At 49.1% G+C, this 17285-nt stretch overlaps 2 protein-coding genes across 10 annotated transcripts in view; one reads left to right on the top strand and one right to left on the bottom strand.

Moving 5' to 3' along the window:
• Positions 1 to 1944, bottom strand: part of Ptpru (protein tyrosine phosphatase receptor type U) — a 77946-nt gene extending 76002 nt beyond the window's left edge. For 5 of the 7 annotated variants that reach the window (XR_004768147.1, XM_027399464.2, XM_027399465.2 and 2 more), the window contains exon 1: positions 1207 to 1440. Coding sequence is in view for 4 of the 7 variants with exons in the window: in XM_027399464.2 (XP_027255265.1) it covers positions 1207 to 1279 (73 nt within the window). In the remaining 3 variants the exon portion in view is untranslated. Of the gene's footprint in view, positions 1 to 1206; positions 1442 to 1738 lie in introns of those variants that run through there. The other 2 variants (XR_004768146.1, XM_035439575.1) reach the window with 2 other exon arrangements.
• Positions 1945 to 6906: 4962 nt separating this feature from the next.
• The window catches only part of Mecr (mitochondrial trans-2-enoyl-CoA reductase), a 28124-nt gene continuing 17745 nt past the window's right edge, over positions 6907 to 17285 (top strand). The window contains exon 1 of one of the 3 annotated variants that reach the window (XM_027399467.2): positions 6907 to 7120. In XM_027399467.2, coding sequence (XP_027255268.1) covers positions 6945 to 7120 — 176 coding nt within the window. In that variant the 5' untranslated portion in view covers positions 6907 to 6944. Of the gene's footprint in view, positions 7121 to 16937; positions 16957 to 17285 lie in introns of those variants that run through there. The other 2 variants (XM_027399469.2, XM_035439574.1) reach the window with 2 other exon arrangements.

Here is a 17285-nt window from a genome sequence, read left to right as displayed (position 1 = left end):
ACACACACACACACACATGTCCGCACGCGCGGGCCGGGCTAGTCTGGAGGCCGCACAAAGTTGCAAAGCAGACGTAGGCAGCGTCCCCGGGGACCGCGGCGTCCCCGGCGCCTCTGGCGAGCCACGATGGGGACGCCGTCCCGCGGCCTCCATCCAGACCCTGCGGGGGCCCCGACGCCGCAGCCCCGCCTGCACCCGGGTGCGCCCCGAGGCCCTCCCCACCCGGGCGCCCCGCGGCCCTGGCGCCGCCTCGGATCAGCCGCCAGCCAGCGCAGCGCGGAACTTGCGAAACAACAAACGGCCCGAAATGTCGGAGTCGGCGGCCACAGCCGCGTCTCTCTACCCGCTCCTTCCCTCGCCAGCCGCAGGGCCGCCCCGGCCAGCCTCCGAGGGACGCTGCCGCGACAACTTGTTCCGGCCGGGTGCGCCACGCACACGCGCGCGTGATCATACACACACTCACACATGCACACACACCCTCAGCTCCCGGCCACACTCGACCACGGCCCAGGAGCGCCCCACGCTCGCAGCGTTCCTAGCCACGCAGCCACACACATCCGACACATTCACAGCCACTCCAGACACGCTCCCCCACACGCATTCTCCCCACCCCTGGCATTCACTCGGACCCACACAGCCACTGCACACCCCAAACACTCCCACGGGGACACTCGTGGACACGGCGCACACACACACACACACACACACACACACACACACACACACACAGGTTCCGACCCGTTCCCACGCCTGCACTCGCACACATACCACACACGCGTTCCCGGGCCCACACTCGAGCAGAATCCACAGAACCCTCGCAGCACACGCATAAAACAAACACGCGGGTTCTTGAACGCACCAGCAACAGCACTCCCGCCTGGGGAATACAAAAAAAAAGCCAACAAATGCAACACAGTGTCAGACGCAACTCCAGCCAAGCTACCTAAACTCAAATACATAACCCACTTGGCAGCACCGACAGACACCGGCAGACACGAGCCAGCACACACCCGGTGCCCCACGCAGGAGACACGCACGCCAGCACACTCGCAGCCGCGGCACACAAGCAACCTCAGCTTGCACACAAACTACGGACACAGCGGTCACAGACACTCGGAACATACGACCGAGCATCCTGCACTCCGACACGCGCGACGAGCCGTCCCCGGCTCGCGGGATGAGCTCGGAGGGACCGCGCGCGCTTACCTGCGGGAGTCTCGGTCTCCGGCGCGCAGAACTGGAAGGTGAGCGCCAGGACCAGAGCCTGAGCACGGGCCATGGCTGGGGGCCGCTGCTTCGGTCCTGGGGACCCGCTGCTGGGAAGGCGACGCCACCGGAGCCGGAGCCCGAGCCCAAGGCGAGCGGGAGCGATAGCGGAGCAGCGCCGCGCGGAGCGGGACTGGAGCCGAGTCCAGAGCGGGAGCCCGAGCGAGCGGGGCGCTGACGTCAGGCCCCCGGGCACGACTTCCGCGGTCTCGAGGCGTCCCCTGCTGGCGGTGGCGCGCGCTGCGGCCCGGGTCCCTGGGCCCGCCGGCCCCGGCGTGCCCTTCCCCCACTCCCGCACCCCGTCGAGAAGACCCAGTATTCCCATCAACAGCATTTGTAGCCCACGGCTGAGACTGTGACTCAGGGACACTTGGCTTCTCTGTCCCCTCCGTTGTTTAACTTCTTTCTACCTTGGACCCGCTGAATATACATCCCCACCTCCCTCCAATGACAGAGCACACTCCTCACCTACCAAAAAACCTTGTTGGGCGTTTAGAATTCTGGCGTTCACTTTCAGTAACATGAAATTCACCTCTCTCATCAACGCTCCTGTCTCCTACAGTAGCCTCTGGCTACTCCGGGTAAATGAATTTGGAACTCTGCCCAGTTCAAGTTCTTGCACAACCACCAGCAAACTAGTTGTCAGTGACTACGTAAGGCCAGGCGCCATTTACGCGCTTCTCCCGGTGGGACTCAGTTAATCTTCACCCTTGCCCTAGGAGGCATAGACCTCTTTAATCCCGCTACACAGTTGAGAATAATGAGATTATAGAGAGTGACTTTTCCATGACTATACATCAGTATGAGGCAACACTAAGATCTGAATCAGAACGGAACTCACATCTGGGAACCCACTGGTTCTCAAACACTGACCAGATACCGGCTCATTGGTTCAATTATTGCTGTAGGCCACGGAGGAGTTATAAAACAGAACAACAACAACAAAAAAAAAATCTCTGGGAGCTGGAGAGATGTCCCAGTGGTTAGAGCACATACTCCTCTTGCAGAGGACCCAGGATGGAGTCCCAGCGCACTTGTCCAGTAGCTCAGTACCTGCTTGTGACCACTTCTGACACATGGACACACATACAATTTAAAATTAAAACATAATTTTAAAAAAAAACACCCTCGTGGAGCTTGCATTCAGGGGGAAAACAGAGGAGGGGGTGGAACTAACAGTGGGGGAAGAGGGTTGCTGCAGTTATAAACAGACCACCTGCTATTTGATGGATTTGATACTTATCACCATCTTTAGAATGGGGCTCCTCTGGGGAAGCATTGTCCCCCAGGGCCTGGTATCCAGCATACTCAGTAAGTAACGTGTGAGTGGGTAACTGATAAATGGTTTTAAACATGGTCTTTGCTTTCATGAAGACTTCATGAAACTCATGTCCCAGCAGGAGGTGGTACAGCAAATATAAATAGATGTAACAGCAACCTGAGACACGCACCCTCAAGGAAATGAAGCTCTGTAACAAGGAGCCCTGGGGAAGGGGGTCCTGCTTTACATAACATGATCCAAGAGGCCTTTGCTGAGGAGGTGGCCTGATTCCACACAGTCTGAAACCTGAAGTACGAGGAGCCAGCCTCAAGCAGACCAATGGGAAGAAACACTTGAGGCAGAGAGCTAGCCTGGGCAAAAATAGGCTGGTGGGTTAGGATTAGGGATGCTGGAGTGGAAAGGTGGGGTTGGGGTGGGGGAAACAGGCAGGTACAGCTGGAGAAGTTGCCAGGGCCTGTAAACCACATAGGAAGCTGAATAAGGAAGAAGTTTTAGGTTAAACCCTAGGAAAATGATAAGCCACTGATGGAGAGTGGAAAGTCTTGAATTCTGATTTTTAATTTCCCCAATGACTAGAGACAGGGACATTGGACGAATGTATTTAAGGACACATTCTGAGGTATGTAAACCTCTCCGTTCCCTGCCTCTCTTCTCAACTGGCTCACACTGAGACAGGTACACTGAGACTCTTCCCTGAGGCTAGAAAGGGAAGAACTGCCTGTTCCTGGGCTCCTGGGCTCCTGCTGCTTGACTCCAGGCTGAGACAGGGAAGGGGCAAAGATGGTGAGGACCAGAGCATTAAATTGAGAGTCACAGGGAGGCAGAGGTAGAAGGAGAAAAAGTGAAGGCAAGATAGAAATACGTGCTGAAACAGAAGAGAGAGATCAGGCAACCAGATCGCAGAGGGAATAGGACTGATCTTTTTTTTTTTTTTTTAATCTCAAGTTTTGAGGTGTGTAAACCAAGACCTGGAAAGTATAAGATGTTGGCCTGAGGTCACACCTTCAGTCCATGGAAGATGTCAAGATTTGAACCCAAATTTGATAGATTCCACCATTCCCTTGATCCTTGGACAGGGGACAGCCTGGAATGGAATGGACGCGAATGGAAAGTGCCTGTGCTAGCAACAGGTGGACAGATAAAGAGAACATTCCCCTTTGTGTTTAAAAGGGGGCCACAAAAGAAAGGCTCTGCCCTGGCTTGGAATGACTGCCCCAAATCTAGGGAGAAGGATAGGGTACCACAGTCCATGCCAGGTCAGGAAGAAATTCAATTACCTACAGCTCATGGAATATTTATGATGCCCATCCTGTGCTAGGCCCCATATTGAGTGCTGGTGTCATGGAGATGAACTAAACAAGGCTCACTCTTAGCTGGAGGAGGAAGTAGGCATTCAAATAACCATGAGATAGTATCCGAAAGGCCATAACATCAGCCAAGAGAAAATGCAAAGGCATTGGGGTTGACTAAATAAAACAGTATCTGAACCTGGAATTCCCCTGGCAGTTTAGACAGGAAAATTCATTTCAGGTAGTAGCAACCTGAATAAAAGCATAAGACAAGGATGGGCTGGCAAAAGGGAGGGTCAGGTGTAGTTGGGTCACAGGCTATGTACAATCTAAGAGAAGAAGATAAAGCAGGAAAGACCAGGTGGGCATCAAAGCACTCGTTGTCTTGAATGGAAGGTTAAGACCATAGACTTGAGCCCCTTCATCAGTGGCTCTCAAACTGTGCCCCTGGGTGAACCCAGATGGCTTAGACCAAATGTGAAGGTTTATAGGGGTGTCCAGAGAGATGAAGTTTAGTGTCAAGGAGGAAAGCTTGCTTTCCTAGTTGGCTGCCCAGGAACTGGGCAGGAGTAATAAAATAGCTCAATGTCACCTAGAGGGTCCTACAGCAGAGGAACCTTCTGAACTTCCTGGTACAAGTACACCTACCTGTCACTATGAAAAGGAGTAAGAAGGAATGGGTATGGTGTTCACGTGTGTGCACATGCACAAATATAACTGTGGGACCAGGCTATTCTCCCGCTGGAAGACATCAGCTTTCTCTAATAAAGTGAAGACAGCTATTGAGCATGTACTTGAGCCAAGCCTTAGTGTCTTATATATGGTATTTCTCACTTTATCTGCAAAACATACCCCTGTAATAGTTTTTGAGTGTTCTCATGTGCCAAGCAATGTTCTAAGTGCTTCAGGTGGCATTATCTCCTTTAATCTTTAATGCAACCTTGAGACTATTTAGTCTTTCAATTTATTGTTTTTTTTTTCCTTTGCCATGTTAGAGATCAAACCCAGAACCTCACGAATGCTAAGTGTGTGCTCTAGCACTGAGCTACACCTCTAGATCTGTTCCTTTCATTTTAACCATGAGGGAAACAGACACAGAAAAGCCAAGCAACTAATACAAAACCAAACAACCAGAAAATGGCAGAACCAGGACTCACATCTAGATTTGCCTGTGTCCAGTTCCTAAAGCCTTAATCTCCATACTTTGTTGGGCTCTCTTCCTCAGAGAAAAGGTTCTTATACCATGGCAAGCTTTGGGCCAATCATCTTTGTCCCTCAAAGCCCTGGCTCTCTAACACTTACTCCTGGGTTAGCACATAACCACACTCTAGGAGGCTTGTAAAGATGTATACTTTTTGGTCATGTACCTCTCACATGCGTCTGTATCAGTAGGCCTAAAATAGAACCTCATGGACCAGGCTTTCTTTTAGGCCACCAACCAGCTCCCAAATCATGACAGGGAGACAATATTAGTTATGAATGCTGGGCCTAACTTAGGCTCATTTCTAGCTAGCTCTTTTAACTTAATTTAACCTGTTTCTCTTCTACATTTTGCCTTGGGGCTTTTTACCCTTCTTTCTTTTCCTTTCTTTCTTTCTATCTGTCTTTCTTTCCTTCTGTCTTTCTTTCTTTCTGTATATCTTACTTTTCTGCTTCCTCCAATATCTGGCTGGGAGCTGACTGGCTTCTGGCCCTGGTCATGTCCCTCTGTTTCTCCCTCATTCTTTTCTTTTCTCTCAAGCCTGGATTTCTCTTCCTATTTATTCGCTCTGCCCACCCCTCCCACCTCTCCTTTCTCTGCCTAGCTATTGACGGACCGTTCAGCTCTTTATTAGACCAATCAGGTGACTTAGACAGGCAAGGTGAAGCAAAAGCAATACATCTTTACATAATAAACAAATGCTGCATGAACAAATGTAACACATCTTTGCCCGAGTAAAGTAATATTCCACCACAACCTCATATGATTTCCATGCACCCAGGTTTGGAGTCAAAGGATTGGCTCCAACAGCACCTCCTTCAAAAGTTCTAGCCTGCCTCCACCACACAGTGCTCCTTCTCTTCAAACTGCAATAATATATACTCAAATGCATGCTAAGGTTCAACCAGAGGGTTATTTATGCTTATGTCCTCCCTCCACCAAAAATAAGACCCTGCATTTTCACAAGTCTATACCCTTTTAGAAAGAATTTCCATTTTCCTACTCAATATCTTTCTACAATGAGCATTTTAAAAGATGCCTTCCTCATTGCATTTTTCTCATATCCGAACAACCTGATGTTATCCTGTCCACCATAACATTCTTCTAACGTCTTGTCCAATCCTCACAACCATTTGAAAAGAAGCGTGTGATTTTCACAGCACTGATAAGAAACAGGCTCGGAGTTGTGCTCACTTGCCCAAGCTAGGAAAGAGCAGGGCTGGAATTTGAGCCTGGTATTCCTGCTTCCATGTCAACTGGGGCAGAGAAGTAACTTTCAAGTCCCTATGTCCCGGTGGTGCACGCCTTTAATCCCAGCACTCCGGAGGCAGAGACAGAGCTCTGAGTTTGAGGCCAGCATGGTCTACAGAGAGAGTTCCAGGACAGCCAGGGCTACACAGAAAAACCCTATCTCAAGAAACCAATATAATAATAATCATGGTGATGGTGATGACGATGATAATAAAGTCCCTGTGTTGCTCTGGGGAATTAGAGGTGAAAGGAAATGATACTTTAAAGAGCCTGGCACGGTTCTTTAAAGGGTGGCAAGGGGAAAACTGAGGCCAGAATGTAATTGACTTCCTCCAAATGCAACACCACACTGCAAACAATATTCGCAGCTCTAGGCCAGTCCCAGACTCTATTCGTTGGGAAGACTACTTTGGCTGGTTCTGCAATTTCTTCTCAGGTCCCTGATTTTCCTACCCCACCCCATCCCACCCCACTCCCCAACGCCAGGACGGGAGCCATTTCTGGGAATACCACAACTGGGACAGAGAACAGCGTGGTGCCTCTTTAAAAGGGCGGAGGCGTGGCCATGAGCGGGGCGGGGCCCAGGCTTGCGGTCGCGGGCGGATGACGTGACCCGGCGCGCCGGGTTTTGCCGGCGCTGAAAACTGGAAGCGGCATGCTGGTCAACCGGCTCCTGACAGGGGCGCGAGCCCGGGCGCCTCTGCAAACGAGTCTCCTCGAGACGTGGCGCCTCCGCGGCCGGACCGCCTCCTCCTACTCCGCTTCCTCTGAGCCGTCCAAGGTGCGGGCGCTGATCTATGGCAACCACGGGGATCCGGCCAAAGTTATCCAGTAAGAGTCGGCGCCGAGCCGGGCCGGGAGCTGGGTCCCTGGAGGGTTTGAAGGCGGGCGGCTGACTGACTGCGAGGAGAGAACAGGGTCCGAGGAAGCGGACGCCGCCGTCCCACAGACGCCGAAGCCCAAGGCGCGCTTGCTAACTCGACCCCCGTGCTTCCCGGCGGCGGAAGACCCGCGAAGCACGGGTGCAAGAGTGAAGGGTGAAGTCTGTCGGTCGGTATCGATCGAGGATTGTGGCGGGCACGCCTTTGTCTCAGTGGCGTCGGGGCGGTAGTTATTGGATGTGTTCCCATTATGCAGATGAGAAAATCGAGGCATAAGAAAGTTAAAACTTCTTGCCCAAAGTCACCCAGCCAGTGAGAATCGAAATTTGAACATACAGTCTTAAGTTCTACTTCTTTATTTATTTTTCGAGGAAGTGATCAAAATTCTTTTACATCTATTTGGATCGTCGGTTCTGAGTTAAATAGTTAGTTTCCGTTTCACAGAGGTCAAGGGACTTGTCCGAAATGATACGGCTAATTAGTGATTGGAATAGGGGCTGGAATTCACTGCTGGTCCCTTCCATATGTGAGTTTCCTTCCACCACACCATGTATGCACCTTGGCCTAGTTATGAGTTGTTTAAGCCCGGCACACGTCTTTAATCCCAGCACTCCGGAGGCAGAGGCAGGCGGATCTCTGTCAGTTCAAGGCCAGCCTGGTCTACAGAGTGAGTGCCAGGACAGCCAGGACTATATAGCGAGACCCTGTCTCAAAACAAACCAACAAAAAAGAGTTGTTTCGTAATCCCAGCATGCTGAGGCAAGAGAGTTGTGAGTTTGAGACCAGCGTGGGCTAAATAATGAGCCTTTGTGTCAAAACACACACAGAGGGTAAAATACATAAAAAAATTTAAAAACCCAAGTCCGATTTAGGGGCCGCACGTGATGGTCCTTCCCTCCGCCCACTTCCCCGCCCCCACCCCAGCACCTTGACCAAAGTTGCCTGGTTATAATTTTTTTTTTGAAGGGGTGGGCATTCCTTTTGTTGTCTTGTTTGTTTTTTTGAGACAGGGTTTTGCTTTATAGCCCTGGCTGGCCTGCCTCTGCCTCCCAAATGCAGGAGATAAAGGTGTGCAACTCCAAGCCTACCCCCACCCCATTTTTTTTTAAAAACAGAGTCTGACCTCTAACTCCCAAGTGCCTGGATTACAGGTGTGTTCTCCACTGCCCCTGCCCCTCTTCCTTTCTCTCCCACCTCAGACAAGGGCGCCCTGTGTTGCCCATGCTGGCCTGGAACTTGTGACCCTCTGTGTCAGCTTCTCAAGGAGTTGGAATTACTGATTGATGTTCTTTTAAATTGCTCTAGAGGAGGATGTGGCCAGATGAGTATATGACCTTGAGTTTCTCTGAAGCTTCTCTCTGCCTATCAAAGCACCTAGCTTGTACTTAAACCATTACAACAATTGTATGTCTGCTGTGAATCAAGGAGTTATAAAGGCACTACAGGGGAGCCTGCAGGTGCTTTTGTTAGCTCATTCTTAGCTGATTAGCCCTGTGTGGTGTGTTTGTGAAGTGGCCCAGAGAACTAAGTGAGCTTGCCAAACACACAGCTACATCAAGTTAGGGCAAAGAGCTGCCTCCAAGGACCCTAATTTCCAGATTGGTGCTTTCACTTTTGCCCTGCTTCAGGCAGCCTTCACGGCTCTTAAGACTGACAATTTATGTGTAGATTTATTTGTTGGTAATCCACATGCAAAAATTATGAATTAAGACCCAACAGAATTTTAAGAGAGGGTATTATAGACACAGAGGCCTGAGAGGTTGACTAACTTGTCTAAGATCAAACATCTCATATTTGATTTCAGAAGTAAGTATGGGGGTGGTGGTGGCGGGGACGGGGCTCTCAGGAGTCAGTTCTCTCCTGCCATCTTTTGGGATCTGGTGATTGAACTCTGGTCATTTGTGACTCATACCTCTGCCAGCTGAGCCATCACACACACACGGTTGTATTTTGCTCAGAGGCAATGAATCATGTCAGGGAAGACATTTCCCTGAAGATTTTGCTACAGTGAGCTGATAAAGACTATCTGAGCAAGCCTCCATTCAAAAATGGACCCAAAAGGAGAGCAGTGTGGTACTGCTCCAAAAGGCTTATCATTTGTGTGTGTCTCTCTCATAGGCCTGCTATGAAACAGCCGTTCCTGTCACGTTAGCTGAAGCCGAAGCTCATCTCATTAAGAAGTGCACCTTTTATTGAGTTCTTCCAAGGAGATGAGGAAGGCCTGGATGGTTAAACAGCTGTGTGTCATGGCCTCCTGATTGGCTACCTGTTAAAGAGCCAGGGAACCTGACATAGACCTGTCTGCTGGCAGATACCACCAGGGGGGGAAAAAAAAAGACAGCTGCTTTTGTCTTCATGTCCCCCAAGCTCAGAACGTGACACTTGTACCTGGCATTCTCTTCATTCTGGGCTTCACAGCTCAGTCAGTCACCTGTGCTACATTTGGAAGCTATTTCCAGGCTCCACCTCTGATGTGCTTAGAAGGACTGGGATGTCTGTTTCTTTAAGCTCTGCAAGCCTCCAGGTGACTGCTGTCCCCAATGCTGAGAAGCAGTGCCTGTGGATCGATGGCCAGGCAGTAGGAATTGTCCCTGGTCTGAAATGACCTTCCCTTCTGACCCAAATTCAGGCAACTTTCTTTGCATGTGGGCTGAGGCCCATGACCAGAATTCCCTTTGTAGTCCTGTGTGCCATTTACAGTAACCAGAACCACAGAAGAATCAAGTGTTCTTTTCACATCCCAGTAACTGGGCATCTCTGGATCTGGTGACCAGTAGGGTCAAGAAACTACCCAAAATCCAAACAATAGTTCCCAGGCAGGTGTGGTTGGTACTGTGCGCCAGTGCTCTGGGAGCTGGGGAGACCTTAGGGAAAGGTATGAAGTCAGAGTGCAGGGTTTTACAATAGTCTGGAAACTTCAGAGATGGCTATAACCATTGTCCTCTGAGCAGAATTCTAGATTCTTTTTGTTTGTTTGTTTGTTGAGACAGGGTTTCTCTGTGGCTTTGGAGGCAGTCCTGGAACTACCTCTTGTAGACCAGGCTAGTCTTGAACTCACAGAGATCCCTCCTGCCTCTGCCTCCCAAATGCTGGGATTAAAGGTGTGCGTCACCACGCTCAGCTGAGTTCTAGATTCTATACCACAGAGGCTCTGGAAACCTTGGTGTCCTTTTCACCCCCATCCTCCCCCTCCCCCACTCTAGGGAGTGTCTTCCCAGATCTTTGATGTTCTCTTGAATGCCAATGTGGAAATAACTCATTTATTGTTTACTCACAAAGTAGCAATTGTCTCCGGGGGTTGGTGGTGCATGCCTTTAATCCCAGCACTCGGGAGGCAGAGGCAAGTGGATCTCTGTGAGTGAGTTCGAAACCAGCCTGGTCTGCAAGAGCTAGTTCCAGGACAGCCTCCAAAGCCAAACCCTGTCTGGAAAAACAAAAAAACAAAACAAACAAACAAAGTAGCAATTGTCGAGCTAAGTTCTCTGCATATACTTGGTATTCAAATGGGACTGAGGTTATTGTAGCTCAGAGTAGTGTCCTTGCCAAGCATGTACCAAGTCCCTGAGTTCAGTCCTAGGCATCACAAGTCAACATCATCAAGTTTGGTACACTCTTCCCAGTCTAACAGATAAGAAAACCTGGTCTCAAGAAGATTGAAAGGCTCTTGTCAAAAAACAACTAGAATGTTCCTACTTAAAAGTACTGCATGGGGATAGGAGTTCCCCATGGAGACAAAGGCTGGAAGAAGCAGTTGCAATCATCTGAAAGGGTTTTTCAGGATGAGATGGAGGGTAAAACTAGGATTATAGTAGTTTACAAGAGAAAATGAAATTATAGGTCATTCAGTGGCCCCAAGTTTTCTGTTTTGCCCTGGGATGAGGGAGGTACCAGCCTCTTGACTCATCCCACATCCAGCTTGTGTGGTCTCCCAAGATTACACCTGTAATCTCAGCACTCAAAATGGAAACAGGAGCATCAGGAGTTTGAAGCCAGTCTTGGCTGCATCGTGAGTTTGAAACTAGCCTGGGCAACATAAGATGCAGTCTTAAAATACCAAAAGAAGTCCCCAGCCCCCTAAGTGGCTTCTTGCCTGCCAGCTGCAGGATGAACCCATGCTGGGACACATTCGGTTATGATCCCCTTTCTGATTTAAGCCAGATGGAACTTAGGGGGCCCAGGGTTGTTGATAATGCATTCTCATTATAGAGTGCTATTTATTCTGAGTTCTTTCTACACTTGATGTCAGTGTTTTTTGTTTATGTTTTGGTTTTTCAAGACAGGATTTCTCTGTAACCCTGGCTGTCCTGGAACTCACTCTATAAAACCAGTCTGGCCTCGAACTCACAGAGATCTACCTGCCTCTGCCTCCTGAGTGCTGAGATTAAAGGCATGCACTACCACCACCCAGCTGAGGTCAATGTTTAAAACTAAAACTCTGCAGGTAACTTGGTTTTTAAACCAGAATTATAATTTTTTTAATTGACGTTTTGGTTTGGTGTTCTGTTGAGGGATTTTTCATAGTCAAAGATGAAAGAAGTGGGCATAGTGTTCATTGGTACAAGAAGCTAGCTAGCATTGGTTCTTTGAGAGGCAGGTAGGTGCTGGGCCCTGAAGATTCAGAGACAAGTGATTTATACCTTTGGCCCCAGGAAACCCCAGTCTAGTCCAGGAGTTGACCCACTGTAGCCCATTTGGGGAGATGCTATGATATGTTCAGAATGTAATAGGTATTCAGAAGAGGGAAGTCCAAGCCCCATGGGAGATGAGGTAATGCCATATGAGAGGAGTGTCCTAAGCAAAAGAGTCTTTGGGTGCAGAATCCCTGAGGTCCTCAATACCTAATGCTGCTTGGCAGGGACCTGTGTAGTAACAGACCCAGAGGATATTAAGTTGAGGTCATGGATTCGCACTCGCACTATATTGTGGAGTTCATGCCATGCCCCACTGTCCTAGTTGTTTCAGAAGTGAAATGTGGAAGGCACATTGAATCCCACGGAAGGATAGCAGTTTTCTCTTCATCCTGAACATCTGAGAGATGCTGTCACTCTGTGCAGCTCCGGGTCACATTCCTATCTGTCCTATTACATGCTTCCTGGCCCACCCAGGGTGCATTCAGAAGGGCCCTTGTTAGAAGTAGATGAACAGATGACAAAATCATACTAGCTCGAGATATTTTGTTGGGACCACATGCAACATCAGTACAAGAGTGGTGGTGCACATTCCAGTCCTTCCTCTGCCACTGATCATTAAGATGAAGAAATCATCTAGCCAAGGTCAGCAGTGGTGATATGCATACTCTCCCCCAAACTTGTGTGCCAATGACAGACATTCACAGCTCCCTCTTCTGTTACCTAAAATCTACAGGCCTTTATAGCTCATTCCCTCCAAACAGCAATCTTTCCTACCAAGGCAGGATGAGGCCTCATATTACATAGCTTTCTGTCACAACACATTCATGAGACTGCTTAGAAAATGGTTAGACTACCTTGGAGGTTGTAGTCAGCGAGTAGTGCCATTGCTTCTGGATAGGGGCATGCACCAAAACTGTGCACCTTAGCATGAGCCAGAGAAGAAAAGACTAGGTACCACAATGACCTAAAGACCTCCCCCTAGATTCCATCTCTTACCCACAGTGCCCTGGACCACCATACCCCTAACACAGCAACGTTTATAGTCAGAACTATACCAGCTCCCTCTCAGCATAGCACTGCAGCCATTGGAACTGAGGAATAACTCTTCATTGTTCTAGTCATCTTGGACAGTTCTATGAAAGTCAAGCAGCTGCTGGACTACCTGCTCCAGCTGCTTGGGATGCTGAGGCAGGAGACCTGCTTAAGCCCAGGAGTTAAAGGTTAGGCTGGACAACATAGTGAGACCCGCCCCCACACATACACATACAAAAGGTCAGGGTGGTGGAAATTGTGTTTGAGGGCCCAAAGATGAGTCCCAAGTGGAAGGTGGGCAGGATCACCTTGAGGCAGGAAAGCCAGAAGAGGCCCAATAAGGTTGGTGAGTGACAAAGAGCTCTGGTCCCTCAGAGTCCAGGGCTCCTTTAGATTTCTACCAGCTAAGGCCACTCATATTCCCAGCCTGGGGTCACAAGCCAGGAGCTGAGAAGCCATCTCCCTCCCACTCGTGACGTGCATCCTGCTTGTTAATTAGTAAGATCCCAGCACCCCAGGCACTTTACTGAGTCACAAAAGGCAGCTTGTTGATCATGAGGACTGCATACAGGCTTGAGGAAAGCCACATGAGATGGCAGTTACCTTTGCCCAGTGCTGTGTGAGGACACACATTCCTAGCTCACATGCTGAGAAGATGGGGAAGTCTCTAGTTGGTGACATGCTCTCAGTTGGGTCTGTCTGAAATTCTTTGCAGTGATGGAGTGAAAGATGAAAGATAAAAACAAATGGTGGCTAATTAAACATGGAAGGCAGGAGAGTCCTCCACATTGCTGGCTGTTGTCTACCTTACCCAGCAGATAGAACTTAGCCAGTCCTGGGGGACTGGGCTCCTTTTTCCTGTCTCAAAAGGCTCTTTCTTCTGCCTGCTTTTGTTTCCCTTGTACTTCATATGGTATCACAGGTGTACAGCCTGAGCCTCAAAGGAGCCATTGTGACCTTATCCAGCCTGGGATCTGTCAATTGAGACGGTGGCAGCCTACGGAGTTGCCTGGCGCCGTCATCAGACTTTCAGGGGATAGATATGAACAGTACTGGGGCAGTGACTTGCAATGTATTCAGGTTGTGTTTGGATGCCTCATTTGAGCTCAGCAACATAGCCATCGTTTCCTTTGGTGAAGTTAAAAAAGAAACAGGACAAGAATTGCTATCATTGCACCAGAGGACCAGCTTCTGGAATTCAGGCCCAGCCCTATATTCCTTCTTGTCTCAGCAGTGGTATCCTTGACGACGCTGTTAGAGCTGTCTGCAGGAACAGCCGTGTCTGTGGTATTGATGGCATTCCATGGGGGCAGGCTGGGGCTGGTCTCCCTGATGAGATGCAGCTGGACCAACACAGCTCACCCCAGGTGGGTAGCAAGTATCAGGCCTGCCTCCACCACCACCCACTGGAGTGTGCAGTTTCCACTTCCCAGACTCTAATTTCTGCTCTCCCTGTCCCTATCCACCTTTCTGCCCTTCTCTGTGAATCTCAGCTGGACTTCCCAGGAGCCATATGGAACCAGAACAGTTTGTAGGCCAATGTCCTGCCTGCTATCTGGAGGAGGGCTGGTCTGTGAAAGTCATGTTCCAGGCAGGGTAGCTGGACCAAGCCGCCTGGGTTCCTCTACTGCAGGACTTCTTAGAGCCTTTCTGGTACCAAAGTGCTAACTCTTAAGGGATCAGCAGGCAGTGTTTCTCAGATGTACTGAATTCTAGGGAAAGCTATTGTCTCCTAGGAGAATCCAACATGAGACCAGATATAGGCAGTGCTCAGCCTGAGCTTGGAGTCTGGCTTAAGAACAGGCTTACTACTTTCTTTTCTTTTCTTTTCTTTTCTTTTCTTTTCTTCCCTTCTTTCTTTTCCTTTCTTTCTTTGTTTTAAAGCCAGTTAACTTAGTTTCTCAGCATCCTCCCTTTTTAAAATCAGCGTGATGATGCCTGAAGCATTAGGAAGACTAAGCAACCCTTAGATGCAGATTGGCAAGCTTGGGAAGACTCAGTTAACTATCCTTTTGTCGTCTAGCCTGGTGGCCAGAGTTCAGTTTTAATCTCTATACTCCTCCCACATAGTGGGCTGGCAGTTCTTTCTGTCTGATGCTCTTTGTGTCTAGCCAGAGCATCATCTGCTCTCCATCCCACAAGTGCCTGCATCAGACTTTAAATACAACACCTTAGTGCTCACTGTGAGCTCCCTCATCCTTCCTCTCCATTTGCTCAGCCAAGAATCCAAACTGAATCTAGGAATCATCACAGACTTTTCCCTCCCTTGACTTCTTAGGTGGCTGGCACATTTTTTTTTAAAGTTATTATATCTTATGTGCATTGGTTCGAGGGTATCCAATCCCCTGGAACTGGAGTTACAGTAAGTTGTGAGCTGCCATGTGGGTGCTGGGAATTGAACCTGGGTCCTCTAGAAGAACATCCAATGCTTTTAACCACTGAGCCATCTCTCCAACCCAGGTGTCTGGCACTTTTATGCCACATTCTGTCACTGGAGATGGCAATTTAGTCCTAGATATTTGTTGATATCAAGGAGAAACTGAGGAGAAACTAAGCCTTCCTCCTTCCCTCCCTTCCTCCCTCCCTCCCTCTCTCTTTCCCTCCTTCCCTCCATCTGGGTGATAAGTAAAAACTGTTTCTGGGTGTCAGGTCAGAAGGATCCAGACCCAAACTCCTTTCCACAGTTGCAGGAAGCTCTGAAAACTGGCCATTTGGAGGGAAACCAGCTTGCCACTGTCTATTCATCTGGCGTGAATATTCATGCCTCTTGCTGCAGCAGCACCTGACCACAAGGGGGCTGCCAAGCCCCTAGGGGTGTAGATAAGTGATCTGAATCCTGGAGGACATCAGACCCTGACAACTCCAGAAAATGAATTTTTGAACCCATGTCTTGATCAATTTAAAAACACCGATGGGAAGACTTCATAAACCAAGACACATTAACCTCCATGAGATTATCTTAAGTGGCATAGTCACCCCTGCTGTGCAACAGAAGGGCTAAGAAAGTGACCATTGCCAGTACCAAGAAGAGGGTCAGAAGACATCTTGGGGGAGGTAAAGTTTGATCTGGGTCTTGAAGACTGAGTTGAATTTTTATTTCACGGAGAAGCTGTGGAAATGAAATTCTTGGCTGAGGGAGGAGTGTATAGAAAAATGTGCAGAAAAAAAGAAAAGCTATGTCTAAGCAGCTTGAGCTCCTGGGCTTTGTCGCTTTACAGGCAAGGTCTGATTATCTGTCAGGATGCTGGAGAAACTGTAGGATAACATGAAGAGGCAGCTAGTCCAAAAACCGATTTGCTCAGGGCTGGGATTTTCTATGGGATGCAGACTTAGTACATAGTCCCAGAGAAATACCACTGATGGACTCCCTGCAAGGTATACTGGAGAGGCCTTGGCAATGTCAACCTCCTTCCTTCCCCTCAGGCCGGTGCCAGGTCAGGCTAGAGCTCATTTCATGGCCTGCTGCTTGGTCTGGAGTCCAGCACTTACCAGGTGGACTCTTGTTACCATCTGACTGCCAGGTTCAGATCAGATCAACCACCTACCACTGTCAGCAACCCTGAGCAAGTTATTTACCTCTTCTGTGCCTTTGTTCCTCAGCTATAAAAGCAGAACAATAGTCTACAGCTATTGAAATGGGGTGGAAGCTGGCCTGTAAAGCACTTGGCAGGGAGCCTGGCTGGTGAACACTCAGTAAGTAGCAGTTATTATTGTAGGGAGGACCCCTCCCTGCTCCAGCTACACACACACACACACACACACACACACACACACACACACACACACACACACACACACACACACACACACACACACACACACACACAGTCCTTGGCACTACCTTCCTTTTGCGAAGCCTTCTCTTCTGTCCTTGTCCCTGGCTTCCCACTCATCCTAGTTAACCATTTTCTGTGGAGAGTTTATTAGTTTAGTTTCTTAGCTGACTCTTATTTTGTTTTTGTTTTGTTGTTTGAGACAGGGTTTCTCTGTCTAGTCCTGGCTGTACTGAAAGTCACTCTGGAGACCAGGCTGGCCTTGAACTGGCAGAGGTCCGCCTGCCTCTGCCTCCCAAGGGCTGGGATTAAAAGCGAGCGCCAGCACCTCCAGCTGATTCATGATCATGGTGAGACCTGGTTTTTCCTTATGGGATCATGACAGTCCAGGGGTTCCTAGCTCGTGTTCCCCGGATTCTCAGAGGTTCTTGTAGGCTGTCAGGATTCCCAAACTCAGTTCTGGATGTTGGTGTGCAGCTGTGTATATCAGTGTGAGCTTGAAGTCGTCAGTTTACACACCATCATCTCAAGGAGCTGAGCCCCCTACTAGTCATCCCTCACCGAAGCATTACACCTTAAAGCCCTCGGCACAGCCTGGTGGAGATAAGAGCTCAGGAGAGCCTGCCTCTGTTGTTCCTATTAGTATAAAACATTACTTGAAAAATCATACTTTTAGCCC

Source organism: Cricetulus griseus, chromosome 2 (genome assembly GCF_003668045.3).
Source record: "Cricetulus griseus strain 17A/GY chromosome 2, alternate assembly CriGri-PICRH-1.0, whole genome shotgun sequence".
Lineage (NCBI taxonomy): Eukaryota > Metazoa > Chordata > Mammalia > Rodentia > Cricetidae > Cricetulus > Cricetulus griseus.
Note: the sequence above shows the minus strand (reverse complement) of the source record. Positions and strands in the feature narration are given on the sequence as shown.